Below are 18,191 nucleotides of genomic sequence, written 5' to 3' on the forward strand. Positions count from 1 at the left end.
CATGGTCACAATTCATCTACCAGACTTAGGTTCATGTCTCCTCAGAACTCAAGGACACAGCACAACCTAATACCACAAATCCTGTTCAAGTACGGTCGTAACAAAATTGCTAGTGATGAGGCAGAGTCGAATGATTCAAAAAACAAAAACAGTACGAAAATCAATTCCTGGATACAATCATTATAATCAAAAGGAATACAAATCAGTTTGAGCAACCCAGTAGAGGTCTTGTTTTTAAATGACACCTACAACAATCTTTTCCCTTTATCAGCCTTGTGGCATACCAAAACTTAATGAATAAAAGATGCTATGATTTTTATAATTAGTGATATGAGTTAAGGTGAAACACTTGACAGCTTGGCTGGTATGACTCCTTTGTTGTGACCTGCTCAAACTTCTTGATGGCAACTTCATTTTCTTCTAAGCTGGTCTGAACAAAGTAACGTATCCACCAAGAGGAGCTCCGCATTTTGGCCTAAAGGAAACAAAGATATCTCAGTCAGAAGGTCAACCAGGCAGATACAAACCTGATGATTATTATTAAAGCTTCTATAACTAAAACCAAATTATAATAGAGTGATCATAAATGTTACATCTCTTTTCATTATTTCCAAGTTTAACATAAGGATCAGGACCCAGCTTTATATAGCCCCTTCATTTGTCAACAAATAACTTATGCACTTGGATATGATTTTGGTTCAAATTTGATCTCAAGCAAATGATAAGCATAAGGAGTAATGACCATCCAATTTACAGTACATATCATATCCAGATGGGTAAGAGTAGTAATCCAACAACTGCAAAGTAGCATGGTGACATCACATGGGCAGATCACTTACCGGGCGTCCAAATTTGGATAACTCAGAAACTTTAGCTCTCTGTTGACCAGGGAAACCTAAACATGAAAGTAAATAGCAGTGAAATTAGAAATGATTATTACCAAAAGCAAAAGATCAAGAAAAATTTATTACTTTCTATTCTATGGGAATAAAGAACCTAAAAACATTAACGGTAAATAATTATGGTCAGAAAGACTTGGTATCAGGATATCTCCGGTCCAGTATCTTTAGTAAGAGATCTAAAGCCAAGGGCTGTATAAATTAATATATTGACTTAATCCACTTAGGATCAATGCAATTGTCTGGGGTGTCTGTATGTATCTGCAAGGATTAAAATAGCTAAACATCTCTAAATTCATTTTAACCCGATGAATCAATCAAAAAAGAAGTACTAGAGTGCAATTAATTAATGTGAATCTTTTGATAACAGTGCAATTATCTCATATGAACTTCTAATCATTTCAGGAAAAGAATTTCTAGTAACAAACCATGACACTGCACAAGCTATATGAACTTTATAGTAAAGCACCTGAAAAAATAACAAGACCATCGGAAGAAACCCTTGCCAATTCTGGAAGAGTCCTGTTCAGGTACTTTGGAGAGAGGTAATCTAATGCATCTGACACTATCACAAGAGAAAAAGACTTTGCTTTATAGGGCAGAGGGAACTTTATATCAGCCACACGCACAATGCCTTTGCGCACAAGACTCCTGCAATTCCTGTCAGCATCCTCTATCTCATATGGTTCCACACCCCATGCTTCAATTTCGTCATCCTTTAACAATGCAGACACAACTGAACAAGTATCAGGACCAATATGCAAAACTTTGTGCATACTGCCACTATACGCTTTCTTTAGGAAAGGTATTGCTCTCTGAACTTCTAGCGTGCATGAGAAATCGCCTAATTATAGAAGGAAATGGACAAACGCTATTATTACAAGTATCTGAAGAATACTAATTGCTAACACTTGAACATGAACCCGACAAGACAAGCAGAAAAGGGCCCCAAACTCACCTTCAACTCTACTAACTACGTTGGCACCCCCGCCGAAGACACCTGAATTTTTAAGAACAAACATTAATTGGCGCATACATGTGTAAGAATTCTTCTTTTTTTTTAATTCAAAGAATCAATGACCTCCGAAAAAGCATTGCCCAGCTAGCTCACCAAAATTAAAAAAAACTCCATATCAGTAAATGTAAATAGGGGCTGTTAATGCAAGCAATTAAAATACAAACCTAAGCCCTTATAAACATAGCCGACAATTAGGATCGCTCCCTGAGAATTTCAACCAAAAACCAACAAAACATAATTAGAAACTCATAATTTGTTATATTGTTTAAAATGATATAGGAGCTACGCACTCAGCAGCACAAACTGAATTGCAATGAATTGGCATACAAAGGAAATGAAATTTGAATCCAAGAAAACTCACCACAACTACAAGGCCAAGGGATAGTAAAGGGGACGACTTGGATTTTGAATTGAAGGCTCCAGCAAACGGAAAGTTTCCATTACGGCGTGTGGATCCCACCGCCCTCCTTGACATGGCTGCTCTTTCTTCACAGGCAACGAATCCGAAAATACTGTACACTGCTTTCAGAAAGCAAAATTTACAGATACGAATGAAAATTGGCCACAAACATATAGAAAATGAAGCTAGATCCATATACGGTTATGAACGCGGAACCAATTCGTTTGGTTCTCATTTTTCCCGCGAAACAAACAGAGTGCCAATAACAGAGCAATGTAAGACACGAGCGAGAAATTCAATTGAGTTCGGGAGTTACCTTAGATCACCACAAAAGAGAGCACCACATTGAGGATTTGCTCAATGGCAATGCTTTTTGGATCTTAGATCTGTAAATTTTTTTATTTTTTTTATTTTTGAAAAAAAAAAATTTCTCTTGGGTTTGCTTTTAGCTGAGAGAGAAAGAGAGAGAGTTGAAAACAGAGCGAAATCTAAAAGAAACCAACGGAGATATGAGATATGTCATATAGGCGAGTGCGTGCGAGTGTATTCCTTCTTGTATATACGAATAGCTGTGGTACGCGGCATTGGCATCATGTGTCGGCGGGATCTTGTGCTTTGCAAATGGTAAGGGGTATTTTGTTCTTTTAGGCTCTTCATAACAGGCCTCGTTTTCCTTTTTACAAACTCACAATGGATTGGTCTGGGCCAATTTGGTTGGATGGAGCCCAGAATAATATCACCCTCGTCATTTGGAGAAATACTTCCCTATCTCCAAGACAAGAGGGGCAATGAAACGAGAATATGAAAGTTTTTGTCTATCATTTAAATTATAAAAATGAAAGAAAATTTCTCTTAGTGAAAACAAGAAATAGGCTTTGCAAAGAGGAAGAGAAATTAAATTTTGAACTTCCTTTAACATTGAGAAGAAAAATACCACTAAATTAAAAATAATAATAATCATCCTTATTTGTGCTAATCTAAAGGTTCAAATGAGTGCTAGAACAATTCTAAAAGGCGGATAAACGCTACCAAAACACAACTTCTAATCGCACCAAGAATTGGATTTATAGAATAACACTAGAGACGCTAACTTATTAGGCTATCTTTCAAGATACAAATAGCTTTGAGAAACAAAACATTGTGACAGTGCTTCATTTGTTTATACAATACTATCCCAGAGTCGGCACGTTTTGTTTTTTTGGTTTTTCTAATTAAGAAGTGGGTACAAGAGTTTTTGCTACAAAAATAATCCACCTAAGTACTGCGGCCTAATCTTTTCCAAAAAGAGAAAACAGCCAACTCAAGGTGCTTGTATACCTTCAGAGTTCTGTCTGAACTTTTGCCAGGCCAACACTGCTTCCGATGAGCTCCTGTATAATTGTGGATGACCCATGTAAATGGGAATTCCAACTATATATCCTTTGGCTTTGCTAGATGATAGCATATATGAACAAAATGTATATTCACATTTATCATTGTTCAACTGCTACGCCAGCCTCCTCTGTCCGAGGAGGCCTCCATTTTCGATCAAATGGATCCCTTTCCACAACATTTGCCTTTGGGGCCTCCTTCAGCTTCTCATCAATGAGTTCCAACAACTCTTGCAACCCAACTCCCATTAAAGCAGATGTTCTAACATGTGGACCAGACTGAACTTGTAATTCCAATTGCTTTTCTGTTATCCAGTCCTTTGGACACTCGCTTTGTTGGTCGTCTGTAGTCTTCAACCCCATACAGGACCCACCTTCACCCCAAGGATCTTCGACATCTTCTGATGCCAACCAACCGTCAGAGTAATCACCATCTTGGTCATCAATAGCTTCAAAAGCCTCATCGTTTTCGGCTCCTGATGAGAGCTCAGAATCCATATCATCTTTTTCTCTTGAGAAACTGCTAGCCTCACCATCTTCAATGTCATCAACACACTCATCAAAATCCATGCCCTCCTCCTGATAGTCAATCTGTGGAATTCCAAAGGATATAGATAACTGCATCAGCGTTCTTTTTAATCTTCATTCTATTTAAGGTAGTGTACAAGTGCAGAGACTAGCAATACCTTATTCCAAACTTCAATCATGTTTTCAAGTTTTTCCTTTGATACACCGATTTGATCAAGAATTTGGAATACAGTTGAACGGTGCTCATTTAGATTGGGAGCAGTACAATCCAACACATGCTGCAAGGTACAGAAACATCTATTAGATGTGTCATGTTGGGAGCCACTTTGAGTGTTAGTTCAACTCCCACACCAGAAATATTAATCTCTCTGCTACAGTGTTTTATATATTCTATGTCATATCATATCAGATGATGTGAGATACCAAACAGAAGCCCAGATATATATATCAATAGTAGGAATTTAATTTTATCGCATTATATTGTGTATCAACAAATCTAGTTCAAATGTACACGTGGAAAAACCTGAAATTAGTCATACCACAAGGAGATCAGCTTCCACAACTTCTTCTAGAGTTGCATGAAATGCTTCCACTAACTACAAAAGTAGATTGTATAAGTGACGAATGGGATTAGTGATAAGACAGAAAATGAAAGAAAGTAGTTTAAACATGCTTTCCATATACCTGCACTGGCAAATCTGATATAAATCCTACTGTGTCACTTACAAGCACTTTCTTCCTGAACATTAAATACTCACAATTAGCGGAAAACAGGATCCAGAAACTCATCCAAGCAACAACTTATCATCAAAATTCCAAAATACAATTAATGAGCAAAAAAGTTATCATTTAGTCATATACCCTGAAGGAAGAAAAACACTTCTCAATTTAGGATCAACCGTAGCGAACAATCTGCAAAAATAGTACATCATCAATATGTTAAAAGCCAAGATCAAGGCTTAAATAATAAATGGTTTATAGATCAAAATAACATGTTGTATGAGTGGAATATATTACCGAGAATCACTGTAAAGATCGCTATTTGAGAGGGCACTAACTAATGTAGATTTCCCCTATCACAAGAAGTGAGGAATTAAATGTTTGGACAATTTTGTGTGAAAATAACAAAAAGAAAATATAATATATTAGACCACGTACAGCATTTGTATACCCAACAACAGCAACAGTAGGTAAACCTTGACCATATGAGCCTCCACGATTCTTCCGACCAGCACGTTGCACAGCTCGAGTTCGTCGAACCTCTTGAATTTGCAGTAAAAGACTACTCCTCCGTTCTGAAATTCTGAGATTATAGTGCTATTAAGTGGATGCACATATGCAAGAATAGATTTACCATAAACCACAGCCAGTTAACCAAGTATTTTATGTCATCAATTATATTGTAACAATAGACTCCTAGCTCAATATGACTCCAGTTAATGCTTGTATTTGCTCAACTTTGAACTTTAACCTAGAAAAAAAAAAGTAATAGAATGGAACAAGTAAAAAGGAAAAAAGTAAGAAAGAAACTCTTCTTAGTAGTTAGTCCAGTGGTTGATACAAGAAAAACACCATTTAAAAATGAAATGTCCGAAATATCAGTTGACACAAATCTTTAGTAGGAGAAACTTGTCATCTGCAGTTACGAAAAACTAGTACGTTTGTTTCATAAGGACAAAGAAACAGCCACTTGCAGTCAAGGGCCCGTTAAAACTAGAGACCGAGATATAAATATTAACATAAGATATGAGAATCATGGAAATGAACCTTCGTCGTTGAAGCTGAAGTTCAGTTTCTCCTGCACCACTAATGAAGCCACGTCCCCCACTTCCTCTCCTGCAATTAACACCCCATTTAGACAAAATCTTCTCTAAGCACGCATGACCAAAATAACTTAGTAAAATCTCTGCTGCATTTAAGCTTTCAGAATTTGACAATACATTACCCTCGGGCACTAACAACTTCAGCTTCTCCATCCGTTCCAAAAGTTGAGCGTCCACTTTTGCCACGCAGTCGTACAAGTCTTGTTTTCTTATACATTAGAGCTGCTAATTCAGCCTGTAAAAATCAAAAGGGGGATATAAATGATCCTTCAAAGCTCTTCACTAAAATACAAACTCCTTAACCAAAGATAGCACTAACACCTGCAGCTTGCCCTCCTTTGTGCAGGCATGAGCATTGAATATCTCTATTATAAGACCCACACGGTCCAAGACTGGTTTTCCCAAAATTTTCTGCCACACGAAACAGAAATATAAAAATCAATACCATTTTTTAGTTTTCTACATATAAACTTTAGTGTGGGACAGATGAGCTCTAATTTTCTTAGGCACCCAAAAAAAAAAAAAAAAAAAGCTGCATATGCAGAATTACTTGCCTCCAAATTCCTCTGCTGAATCCCAGAAAGAATTGTATTCACAAATATAGCATCCACTTCACCCTGTTAAAATTTAGACAAATTTTGAAATACAAAACAGAAAATTAAACCCAAAAAAAACAACAACAGCAAAAGAAAGCCTCTTTCCTTTTCTTCCAGTGCATTTAGATGGCATCTAACAACTTCCAAAGTCCCTTTGCCAAAATATGTATCTGCACAATGCAAAATTGTGATTATTTTCATACGCTGACCCAGTTTAAGTGAAAATCGCATAACTTAATTAAATGGGGTTAAAGTCTACTTCAAAATGATTGAAAATAATATTGGCAATTAAAGAACCGACCTGCTCGAGTTTGGTGTCTAACAATTGGGTTTTGAACAACAATGTGGGGAGGTATTTCCTTATCGAAAAAATCGACATCGAAGTACCCATCTCGCTGTTCTTCAAGAGAGTTGGCGAGGCAGAGAGCCTCGTTGAGCTTGGCCTGCAAGTAGTTATCGGGGCGAAGACGAGGCTGGACCACGAAGAGCTTGGGAGGGACTGTTGGGTCCCTGTTGAAAACCGAAGCAACGTCGTTTTTGTCCTCCTTTTCTTGCTTCGATGACGTCGAGTAAAAAGAGTAGGAAATCAAAATCGAAGGGGTTGAAGGTGGAGATGGGGTTTGGCTTGGGTTTGAACACAGATGGGTGCGGGTTTGGGAGAAGGACCTCAGAGTACTCCGTGAGAGAGAAATGGTTCTCAGCATTTGAACAGTTCGTGTGAATTTTCCTTCTTCTTCGGTGTAAACTGGTGTGCTTGATTTGCAAAAGTGAGCTAGAGGAAGACGGTGAGTTGGGCCTATTAATGTAAGCTTTTCATTTGGGCCAAGAGAAACCAAATACCAAAGGAAGTTGGGCTTATCAATATTATAGAAAGAAAAAAAATTCTATGAAAGTTGTTCTTTTCAAATGGTTTTTTATTTTATTTTGTCAACTTCTATTAATATGATATGAAATTTCAATTTTTGCTCATATATTTTATTTTATTTTATTTAAAGAAACTTGAAGTTTCTGTAATCAAATAATAAGGGTGTGCAAGATCCAATCCAATTCGTTCAAATCGATCGATAATCCAATTTTAATCTGGATTGGATTGGATCCCTAATTTCCAAAACCTACATGATTGGATCAGATAATGGATTTTCTTGTGAGGATCCAATCCAATCTAGTTAGTTTCATACTTATTTTGCTCATTAGGTAATTTTCATTAAGAAAGTTATAAATATTTTAAGTAATTTGATGGAGTTATGTTTAATATATTATAAAATTAAAAATAATTTTCTCTAGCATTTCATTTATATTTTACATTTACGTCTATTAAAAAATTTTAATTAAATTAAATTTGATGATAAATGTTTTATATTTCTTTTTCTTTTTTTTTTTCACTATGAAAACCAATCATCCAATTCAATATTAATTGGATGGGATTGGATTTAAACTTCTAATATGATCAGATCGGATAGGAAAAATCATAATCCAATCTATATTTGATCGAATGCGGATTGGTAAAATTGTATTGGTTTTGAACCGATGTACACCCCTATCAAATAAGTACAATCTAGATATTGGTTAAGTCAATTTGCTAGAACAATGTGTTCGTTCTCTTACACCCAACTTTAAAACCTCCTCTTTGTATTTACACCCAACTTAAAACCTCAATAATTCATAACATCGCCTTAAAAATTGATATAAACATAATTCAAATGAGCACTGATGCTCATAAGAATGTTCATTATAAGCACATCAAATTATCAAAAATTCAAGTGTTCAGTAAAATACACTTAAAAGTGATTTCTAAAAAGTGTTTTTATAACCTATAAGTACTTTTAAATTATTATTTTTTAATAACCAAATGCACTTTTTAATTATCTGAAATGACAATGCTAAAAGTACTAGACACTAGTATTATATTACTATGGCATGCCTATTTACCTCAGTATAGGCACTGCCAGATGTCAAATTAATGTATATTAGTTGAAAAAGCAAAAAAAAATGTATACTTATAGTACGGAAAATCCTAACAAATATTTAGTACCCAAAAGAAAATTCCAATTAATTGTTGAAGATTTCGTGGGTGAATAGTTGCAATTTTTTCATCTCAACACGCATATCTTTCCAAAAACCAACACAAGAGCAGAGCAGATTCGATGGACTCAATCCAAAATGTCAGCCAAATAATTGTTTTACAAAGCACTCAAACTTTCTTTTATCCATCTTTATAAGATTATGAATTTGATCATCTTTTGCCATTGTCATTGTTGCAAATCTGCTAAGCTTGCCTTGCAGTTTTGTATGCAATATGGAGTCGCTTATATCAATAATATTTGCTCTCTTCTTTTTATTGGGTGCATCAGATGCACTTTCAAGAACCATCATAGTCGATAAGAATGGTCAAGGAAAATTTACAACAGTGCAGCAAGCCATTGATTCCATACCAGAAAATAACTCATTGTGGACGCGAATTCTTATTAAGCATGGTGTCTACACGTAAGTAATACTTTTTCAGACTAGGTTTTATTTTCCAAGTTGTGTTATGGATTCCAAGCCCTAATATGCTCTCTTTTACATCCATCTAGGGAAAAAGTTGTGATCCCTAAGGAGAAACCATATATTATTCTTGAAGGAGAGGCTAACCAGCTTACCTCGATTGAATTTGGGGAAGGTGGCAATGTTGTTGAAAGCCCTACATTTAAACTATTTGCAGATAATTTTGTAGCTCGGAATATAATATTCAAGGTTAAGCATCTCTCCTAAACATTATCCTTTTCTGTATTTTTCTAATACAGAAATGCCCGTTTTCGTATTAATAAATTAATATGACATTAATCACTTGTTTTGGATCATTGTAGAATGTGATCTCATTTTCTGCTCATTCATATATTTGTGTATACATAATATGTTTTGAAATCACTCTCATGATATTTATCCTTCAATTCATAATTTGGGTTTCTTACAGAATACATACAACAATGATCTTATCAAACTTGATGACAATGGGAAAAAAACTACTTGGGCTCCTGCGGCTTTCATTGGTGGAGACAAAGCAAGTTTTCGTAACTGCGGTTTCATTGGCGTGCAAGATACATTGAGTGATGCCATAGGCCGGCACCATTTCTATAATTGCACTATTGTTGGAGCTATAGACTTTATTTTCAGCAATGGACAGTCAATTTATGAGGTTAAAAAATCCTTACCTTTTTCTCCTATTCCTTTAGAAACCCTAATTTAGATAAAATTTAGTTCAAAATTTTATTCTATGAAAAACTAACAGTACATATTCAACTGCATGCATTTACGTTGGATCAAATTGTTTGCAGAAATGCCTGATAAAATCAATTTCAGACAGAATAGGCCTACCTGGTTATATTACAGCCCAAGGTCGTAATGACCCAAATGACACTTCTGGTTTTGTATTCAAAGATTGCCATGTATCAAGCACAGGCCATACTTTGCTAGGAAGACCATACAGACCTTATGCAAGAGTATTGTTTGTCTCCACATTTATGGAAAATGTTATTTCCCCAGAGGGCTGGACCTCAGCATGGCATGCTGGTTCTGAGTAAGTTTTTTTTTTTTCTTCTTTTTTTTTCCTATGTGATATTTTGTTCATGAGAAAGAGAATATTAAAAATTATATGCAAGACTAAAACTTTAATTCTTGGTTCTTCTTTTTTTCACATTTTAACAGGAACAAAATCACATTCTCGGAGGTGAATTGCACAGGGCCTGGCGCAGATGTTTCCCGTCGTGTCTCATGGGCGAAGAAGTTAACAGATGAACAAGTAGTATTTTTTACAAATACAGCTTCTTTCCTAGACCAAGATGGATGGTTGGCAAAACAACCGAATTAAGCCCTTATAATTAATCCCTTATTAAGCAAACTAATTTAATCCAATTAGTTTTCGGTCTGATATATATATATATATATATATATATATATATATATAGGTGTAATATGAATGGAATATGAAAGGAATAAAGTTGGTGTATGGTATGTTAAGTCAACATATTTCCTTTTTACATGTATATTGTTGTGACCGAATTCACAAATGATATCCATGTAATTTAGTCATCAGATTTCCACTGATCAGGTCTTCACACTCTTCTAATTTTGATAAATATTCCTTGGGGTTGTCTCAAAATGTGCACTTTAAACTTTTGTGCAAAACGCATCCGGAAAAATGCAGGGAAGAGCAAGTGTAAACAACTTGTCACACGTTAATGAACTAATCGAGCACATCTTTCCAAAACCAGACGCAGAGTAATGTGCTCGATTCAATTTGCCAAAACAAAATTGTTTTCCCCAGCTCTCAAACTCTTTAATCTCTGTCTATATAAGATGAACAAATTGTGTTCTAATTAACTAGACCAAGAAAATAGTGATTTGGATGCACAGCAATATGTCAACAATACTTGCTCTTCTCCTAGTTTTCTTGAGTGCTTTGAATGCACAACCCGACATTTCAAGAACCATCCTAGTTGATAAGAGAGGTGGAGGGAATTTTACAACACTGAAACAAGCCATCGACTCTATCCCATCAAACAACTTATTGTGGACCCGCATAACCACGGTGTTTATGTGTAAGAACTAAGTTCCATATTATTTTTTCTTGCTTTGTTTAACTTGTTAGCCTTTTTAATGAAAATTCCCTTTAGTTTAGACCCAAAATAAATAAATAAACAGTTGCATATTTTTTCTTAGTTTTTTATTTTCGCCTTGTACGATAAATTTGAAACCTAATCATACGACATTTTTCATATATAGTGAAAAAATTGTGATCCCTAAAGACAAACCCTACATAATTCTTCAAGGAGACCTTAAATATCCTAGCGTGGTTGAATATGGAGATGGTGGCAACGTTGTGGAAAGTCCTACATTCAAATTGGAAGCAGATAATTTTGTGGCTCGGAATATAGTTTTCAAGGTTAGCCTAAATATAATTTTTTTCTACCATACGCTTATAATATTTATAACTTTATTAATATAATCTTTTGTACTGAAAAAAAATAAAATTGAGCAATGGTCACCTTTTTATTAATATAGTCACGTTTTTCCGTGTCTAAGGGTAGTAGAGTTGATCTGGTTGACTGACACAACTAATTTATAATATATTATGGTTTTCACTTAAATCATTATTTATATCATCAACCCATATTGGGCATAAACCAAGTCTAATTTCCAGACATAATACATAAAGTAAAAGCATAAACTTAATAATTTACACTAGTACCAGAAAATGAAGAAATTAAATTTTTTTTACAACAAGGGATAAAAAGGGGAGGTGGTTCAGAGGTTCAGAGTGAAGGCCTTGATGTCGGCGTCTGTTGGGCTTCACCGTGGTTGTCACAGAGATAAAACCAAGTTCTGAAAAGAAGAGTCCCACAAAAAATTTCAAATTGAGAAACTACACAAACATCTCAGAAATCATTCCAGAAATTAAACCCACAGGAGGATTTGGGTACTTACTAAGAGGCCCCACTTACTAATTAGGCAGAGATGAGATGATAGAGGAAGGAAGAGAACTGAAATGATGAATGAGTACATTGAAAGAAGAGCTCATTATTAACCATTCCCTTATAAAATAGAAAATTTCCAATATCATATCAGCTTTTCAATATTTTTTAAAAGAAAAGTACTGTAAATTATTTGTTTGTGTTTATCCTTAAACTGATAAATAATTTTGGTTCTAATGATGACAGAATACATATAACCGTCCCAATAATGGAAAGAAAATTATTCAGGCACCTGCGGCTTCGCTTACGGGCGACAAAGCAAGCTTTTATCATTGTAAGTTCATTAGTGTGCAAGACACATTGCATGATGGTCTTGGTCGTCACTATTTCAATGACTGCTTTGTCGAAGGTGCCATAGACTTTATTTGGGGCAACGGCCAGTCTATTTACGAGGTTAAAAATTCCTACCCTTTTTCATAATTAATCCTTTAGTTTTTCATACCACTTACGAACATTTTCTAAACCTACTTGTATTTACATTCTGTTCTGTTTGCAGAAATGCAAGATAATATCTGTAACAGACAGAATAGGCCGAGCTGGTTTTATCACAGCGCAGGGTAGAAGTGCCGCAAATGAACCTACTGGTTATGTATTCAACGATTGCCATGTAAATGGAACAGGCCCTATATTTTTAGGAAGACCATACAGAAATTACTCAAGAGTGGTGTTTGCCTCCACGTACATGGAAAATATTATTACCCCGGAGGGTTGGTCCGAGTGGCTAACTGGTCCTCTGTAAGTTTTTTTCTTTCTTTTTCTTTTTCATCTTTGAAGAGGATATTAAAACTATGAAAGAGATTACAATTTATTTAATTCTTTCTTTTAAACACTATTTTACAGGAATTTAACCACATTCTCAGAAGTGAATTGCAAAGGACCTGGAGCAGACATGTCTCGTCGTGTATCATGGGAGAAGAAATTATCGACTGAGGAAGTCGCATACTTCACAACCACAGCGTCTTTCATAGACAAAGAGGGATGGTTGGAAAAGCAACCGAAATAAGGCCTTTGTATAACCCCTTGAGCAAGCTAAAACAATAGAGGCCACTTACTAATAATGATCAATCCTTTTATTGGGTGTAAAATTTCTTGTCAATGGAATAATATACACATTTATTCACAAGTTATGTGGTCTTAGTTTGAATGCATATATATATTTCACAGCTTTTCCTCTCCTAGACATTTTCTTTCAAGCCCCTCTCTCTCATCGCCATTTATACATCTGTCTATCTGCATCCACACCATCCTCACCTTCTCTGTGATCTCAGGTGCAATCTGTCTGCTATAAAGTTTGCTTAAAACGAGCAATCGAAGCCCCATTACATCTGCTTCCATCATGTCCAAGCAGTATGAACGAAAGGTCATGCCTTTGAAAACAGCCAAATTTTCCATGCATTCGCATTTAGCCACAATTTATTTGCCATTCTTTTAACTCCTTCTTCAAGGATTTGTGGGCCAGGTAGAAGACTTGTGCCAATTAACCATTTCTTTCTTTAATCACTAACATCAATAAATTTAATATACATATTGATTGAAAGGAAAGTTCAAAGAAGGAGTCCAATTCTCCTCTTACCAAATCGCATGTGCCCAGCCTGTTTCCCTCCTAGCTTTTTGACACGTGACAGACAACTTACAGCTCTTCTAACCCTGTTAACTCTGTTAAGTCCATTTGTTTTTATTAATAACAAAAAATATAAATTAAAATATGCGTTTTATCCTCCATTTTTACTGTCTCGTCCACACAAACTCTTCCATTTTCGTCCTCATTGGACTGCAAACCCACCTCCATCTACACATCCATAAGCTTCTTCATCAGGTCCCCTCCATAAGCTACTTCCTCTCTGCCCAAAACACAATTTCAAGGATGCAACTCATGGCTGCCACTCTAGTTGGCAAGTCTTCAGAGCACAAGAGGCTTATATTTCTTGGGATTTCTCCCTTGATGTCCTCAACTAAAGCGGTTCTGATAATTTTGACTAGTCCAGTAAGGACTTGAATCGAACCAGATGAACCCATTTGAATTAAAGCTTTAACAATCGGACCCATCAGCACCAATCCCACAAAAACGTCCTTATTGAATTTAAATATGCCAAGAACAACAAGAGCAGCTTAGTCTCGGACCCAATTTGAACATATTGAGTCACAAACTGTAAATTCAAGCAAAGAAAATACCCCCTTTGTTTGACATGTCTTTTTTGGGTAGTATTTTGCTTTATATATAGAGAAGTATGGATAATACATGTTGGCTGAAAAATTGTGATTTATAAAAGTGTTGGATATATATTTCAATTAGGGAGGCTTTACATTTATTTTAGGGGTTAATCGTTTTATTAGTCCCTGAATTTAGATCCGATTTATATTTGAGTACTTCAATTTCTTAAATAGTTCCTGTGGTCTTTCAACTTTAGTTTCATTAGGACAAATGGTCCTGCCGTCAATTTTGTTAACTTTTCTGTTAAATACAGGGGTAAAATGATATTTTTGTATCAAAATTGATTAAAATATAAATAAAAAATTAAAATTAAACTCTCTCTCTCCCCCTCTATCCTGATTTCTACTCTCCCCAAACTTTTTTTTTTTTGAGTTTTTTATTTGATTTTCTTTTATTGTTATTTTAAAGATATAATTTTTTATTCAATTTTTTTTTTAAATATATAAAAAAAATATCATTTTGCCCCTGTATTTAACAGAAAAAGTTAACAAAATTGAGGGCTGGACCATTTGTCCAAACGAAACTAAAATTAAAGGACCACGGGAACCATTTTGAAAATTGAGGTACTCAAATGCAAATCGGATCAAAATTCAGGGACTAATAAAACGATTAACCCTTTGTTTGGGATTGTGGATGAATTTTGGTTTAATGGTAGGAAACCAATTAAGGCAATTGATGTATCACTACCCAAAAAAAAGTGGCAATAATTACTATTATTTAATGACATTTGGTGACTAAAGCCTTTAGTGGTATGTTACTATTTTGCCAAGAAGCCATTTTCTTTTTCAAAAGAAAATTCTTAGTATATGGTATGTTTTTATGGTGAATGTATGTTATGTACTTGTATCATTTTTAGTTGGGTAAGTCTTATGTTATTTTTATTTGAGACATTTAATAAAAAAATTATTAAAATTATATTAATTTAATTATAGCAAACGAAACACAAAAACATTCTCCGCGACGAAATATCTCGATCTTGGCGACCAAATAATTCAACATTTTAGATAAAAACTTGGAACTAGACAAATCTTCCACGACCAAATTTTTATTACAAAAATGATGTCTATTGTTCAGTTTTGAGCAAACAACTAAAGTTAAAAAATAATAATGATAACAACAGTACTCCAATGAAAACAAATGCTTATAAACAGAAGTGATGAAATAATTTGCTTGAATGTCGCACACAGGGTTCGAACTCCTCCCGCTTCTAATTTCTAAGCCTCTTAACCACCACGCTAGCCATTACTTTGTGATTAGTATCTATCGAATCTTTATTTATAACTCTTCCAAGTTGTTTCGCAAAATATAAAATAATTACTTATTGTTCTATATTGTTGATCAAATATTTAATTACTTAATATAATTTATTTCTTTCCTATTTAATCCATTTAATGTTATTGCTTATTTTATTATTTATTATAAGTACTTACATTACTAAATTCTCCTTCAAATTGTTGCTTAATTACTTAAATCTCTATAATCATTTTCTTTATTTCCTATTTAATTCTTCTTTGGATAACTTTATTTATGTTCTTAGTTAATTTTCAATCTTCACTATTATTTTTTAAGCATGGTAAAGTGCTTAATTTTCATGACAAATCAAGTTGGTTTACGTCTTTAATTATTTTTCAATTTTTGATAAATTATAAATATAAGAACGTGTACCATGTCATGATGTCCAGTGAATAACTTGAAATAAAGTTACTCATGCATCTTACCATGCAACTTATAAAGTGTAAAATATTGTAGTAAAAATGATAAATAAATTACTAGAGGGTGTTTAATTTTCTTTCATTAATTACTCTAGATTTTGTAAGTCATAGAGTTTGTCAGCTCGCAATATAATCAACTTAAATCACTCAAACATGCTATGCAATGCATTTCCTTCCAATCTTTTGTGTTAAAATAATAGATGATTGACTAAATAAACTTTTTAAAAAGTTTCATTAAAAATTTTCATGTATTTATCACAATTTCCGTGGTTTTTATCCAATTTTTATCGATATCGATATTTTCCCGATATTTCCATCGATATTTCCGTGTTTTTGAACCACCGATATTTCCGAAACTCTTGATATTTAAGACCTTGGGTCTAATGGGTTGGGTTGGCTCGTGGCCCGTTGCGGGCCGTGCCGGCTCGTTTAAAGCCCATTTACCAAATTATACTTGTGTTTAGAGAAAAATAATACATAATATTATTACATTTATATCTTAAATTCAAGTCTATTTATTTTTTCTAATAATATATATTAAAATTTAATGTTTTCTTTATATATATAAAATAATAATTTTGTTTTTCAAGTTTCAATTTTTAAAACTCATATAATAATCTAGCCATGTTTTATTTAAATGTACTTTAAATAAATTTATTGACCTCTTTTTTTTGTAAATAAAGTTATTGACCTTTTTTTATTATTTAAATGTACTAATAAAGTTATAGTAAAATTTTTTTTTTTTTTAAACAAAAGGAAATGTAAGTGGACAAAATGGGAGTGAGAAAATCATTACCCATAATAAATCTTATTAGTATATACATAATTGTAAAAAATATTTAGATGAAGTTGTAAAAAACTTACCCAAAAAAAATGCAATACATAAGTCAAATTTGGTGTGAGCCCATATTGGCTCGTTTAGTGGTCTGGCCTGAGCCCATATGGGCTCGGACTGGGATTAATGATTTTTCTAAATTAGTGGTCCCCTATCTGGCTCGTTTATTAAATGGGTCGACCTGACCGGACAAGCCCCGTTTGACACCTCTAGTCAACGTTGAATTTTTGAAAAAACAGGTGGTGTAAAAGTAATAAGTAATGGATAGTATCCGATCACCAGTACCTCGGTAGGGAGGGTATATAGACTCTGAGAATGCGAAGGAGAAAATGTTCCACATTGGAAAGTTGTGAAACCTAGTAAGGGCTTATAATTAAGGAGTTGGGCTACTCCCCCTATTGCCAATTGGTTAAGGGGTGGAATCGCAACTTCCTTCATGGTATTAGAGTGGGTTAGCCTATGTGTGAAAACTCAATGGTCACACGTGCTCCACGTCACCTAATATGTGTTGTCCAAGTGTTAGGCTTGAAAATTCGCCACATGTGTAGGAGCGTGTGAGAATGTGATCGGTAACAATGTCTCACATTGGAAGTTGAAAAATCTAGTAAGGGCTTATAATGAGTTGGGCTACTTCCCCTATTACCAATTGGTTTTGAGGTGGAACCTCAACTTCATTCATAGACAACATATGCTAAAGCTAAATTTTGGCAAAGTGGTGGTATAATAAGCATGAGAATGTGCAAACATAGGCTTAGCCAAGTTGGCTAGAGTGGATGTGCTTCTCATTCTACATTGATCTGAGTTTGAATCTCCCTCTCTGTAATTTAGATTAATTTAAAATAGGCTTTTGCTTGTATTAAAAATAAATAAATATATATATGTATAAAACAAAGCATGAGAAGGTTTTTCAAAGCGTGGTCGAGGGTGAAAGCCGCTTCGTATTAGGGCTCTATATTGTCTTTGTTATTAAGGTTAAAGATGAGTCATCGGCCAGTGCAAATTATGATGTTGAAGTCTGGGATCATTATGGTTTATGAGATTTCATATCCTTCCGCAAAAGAACCTAATTAAATTGGGTGATCTCAAATTTTATTTGGAGAATGTTCAATAATGTTTTTGGCTATGAGAAGGGAAGGGATTGCTATGAGTGGGGGTGGGTCATGGGTGGCTAATGATAGGTTTGTGGTTTTTCTCTATTGATTTTTATAATTAAAAAATTTATTTAGACTTTTAAAAACAAAATAACAATTAGAGTTAACAATGTTAGGGTTAAAGTTAATTAAATAGA

General features: G+C 34.4%; 4 protein-coding genes across 4 annotated transcripts; 2 read left to right on the top strand and 2 right to left on the bottom strand.

Annotated features, from left to right (window-relative positions):
• Positions 135-2,907, bottom strand: LOC18775033 (uncharacterized protein At3g49720). The gene is made up of 7 exons (XM_007205682.2): positions 2,634-2,907; positions 2,279-2,436; positions 2,082-2,121; positions 1,858-1,899; positions 1,369-1,743; positions 840-895; positions 135-475 (listed from the first exon to the last, which is right to left on the bottom strand). The coding sequence occupies exons 2-7, from the start codon at positions 2,390-2,392 to the stop codon at positions 323-325; spliced, it is 780 nt and encodes a 259-aa protein (XP_007205744.1). The 5' UTR covers positions 2,393-2,436; positions 2,634-2,907; the 3' UTR covers positions 135-322.
• LOC18772696 (GTP-binding protein At3g49725, chloroplastic) lies at positions 3,351-7,411 on the bottom strand. The gene is made up of 13 exons (XM_020566877.1): positions 6,936-7,411; positions 6,740-6,804; positions 6,593-6,655; positions 6,360-6,449; positions 6,161-6,273; positions 5,983-6,051; positions 5,374-5,518; positions 5,233-5,288; positions 5,077-5,127; positions 4,900-4,954; positions 4,755-4,811; positions 4,374-4,493; positions 3,351-4,278 (listed from the first exon to the last, which is right to left on the bottom strand). The coding sequence occupies exons 1-13, from the start codon at positions 7,336-7,338 to the stop codon at positions 3,790-3,792; spliced, it is 1,776 nt and encodes a 591-aa protein (XP_020422466.1). The 5' UTR covers positions 7,339-7,411; the 3' UTR covers positions 3,351-3,789.
• LOC109949729 (probable pectinesterase 29) lies at positions 8,931-10,481 on the top strand. The gene is made up of 5 exons (XM_020565844.1): positions 8,931-9,118; positions 9,208-9,367; positions 9,588-9,809; positions 9,949-10,190; positions 10,319-10,481. The coding sequence occupies exons 1-5, from the start codon at positions 8,931-8,933 to the stop codon at positions 10,479-10,481; spliced, it is 975 nt and encodes a 324-aa protein (XP_020421433.1).
• LOC18773561 (probable pectinesterase 29) lies at positions 11,031-13,147 on the top strand. Its single transcript, XM_020565845.1, has 5 exons — positions 11,031-11,209; positions 11,396-11,555; positions 12,331-12,537; positions 12,641-12,879; positions 12,985-13,147. Exons 1-5 carry the CDS (start codon positions 11,031-11,033, stop codon positions 13,145-13,147), a joined length of 948 nt encoding a protein of 315 aa, XP_020421434.1.

The sequence above is a fragment of the Prunus persica genome, chromosome G6 (genome assembly GCF_000346465.2).
Source record: "Prunus persica cultivar Lovell chromosome G6, Prunus_persica_NCBIv2, whole genome shotgun sequence".
Lineage (NCBI taxonomy): Eukaryota > Viridiplantae > Streptophyta > Magnoliopsida > Rosales > Rosaceae > Prunus > Prunus persica.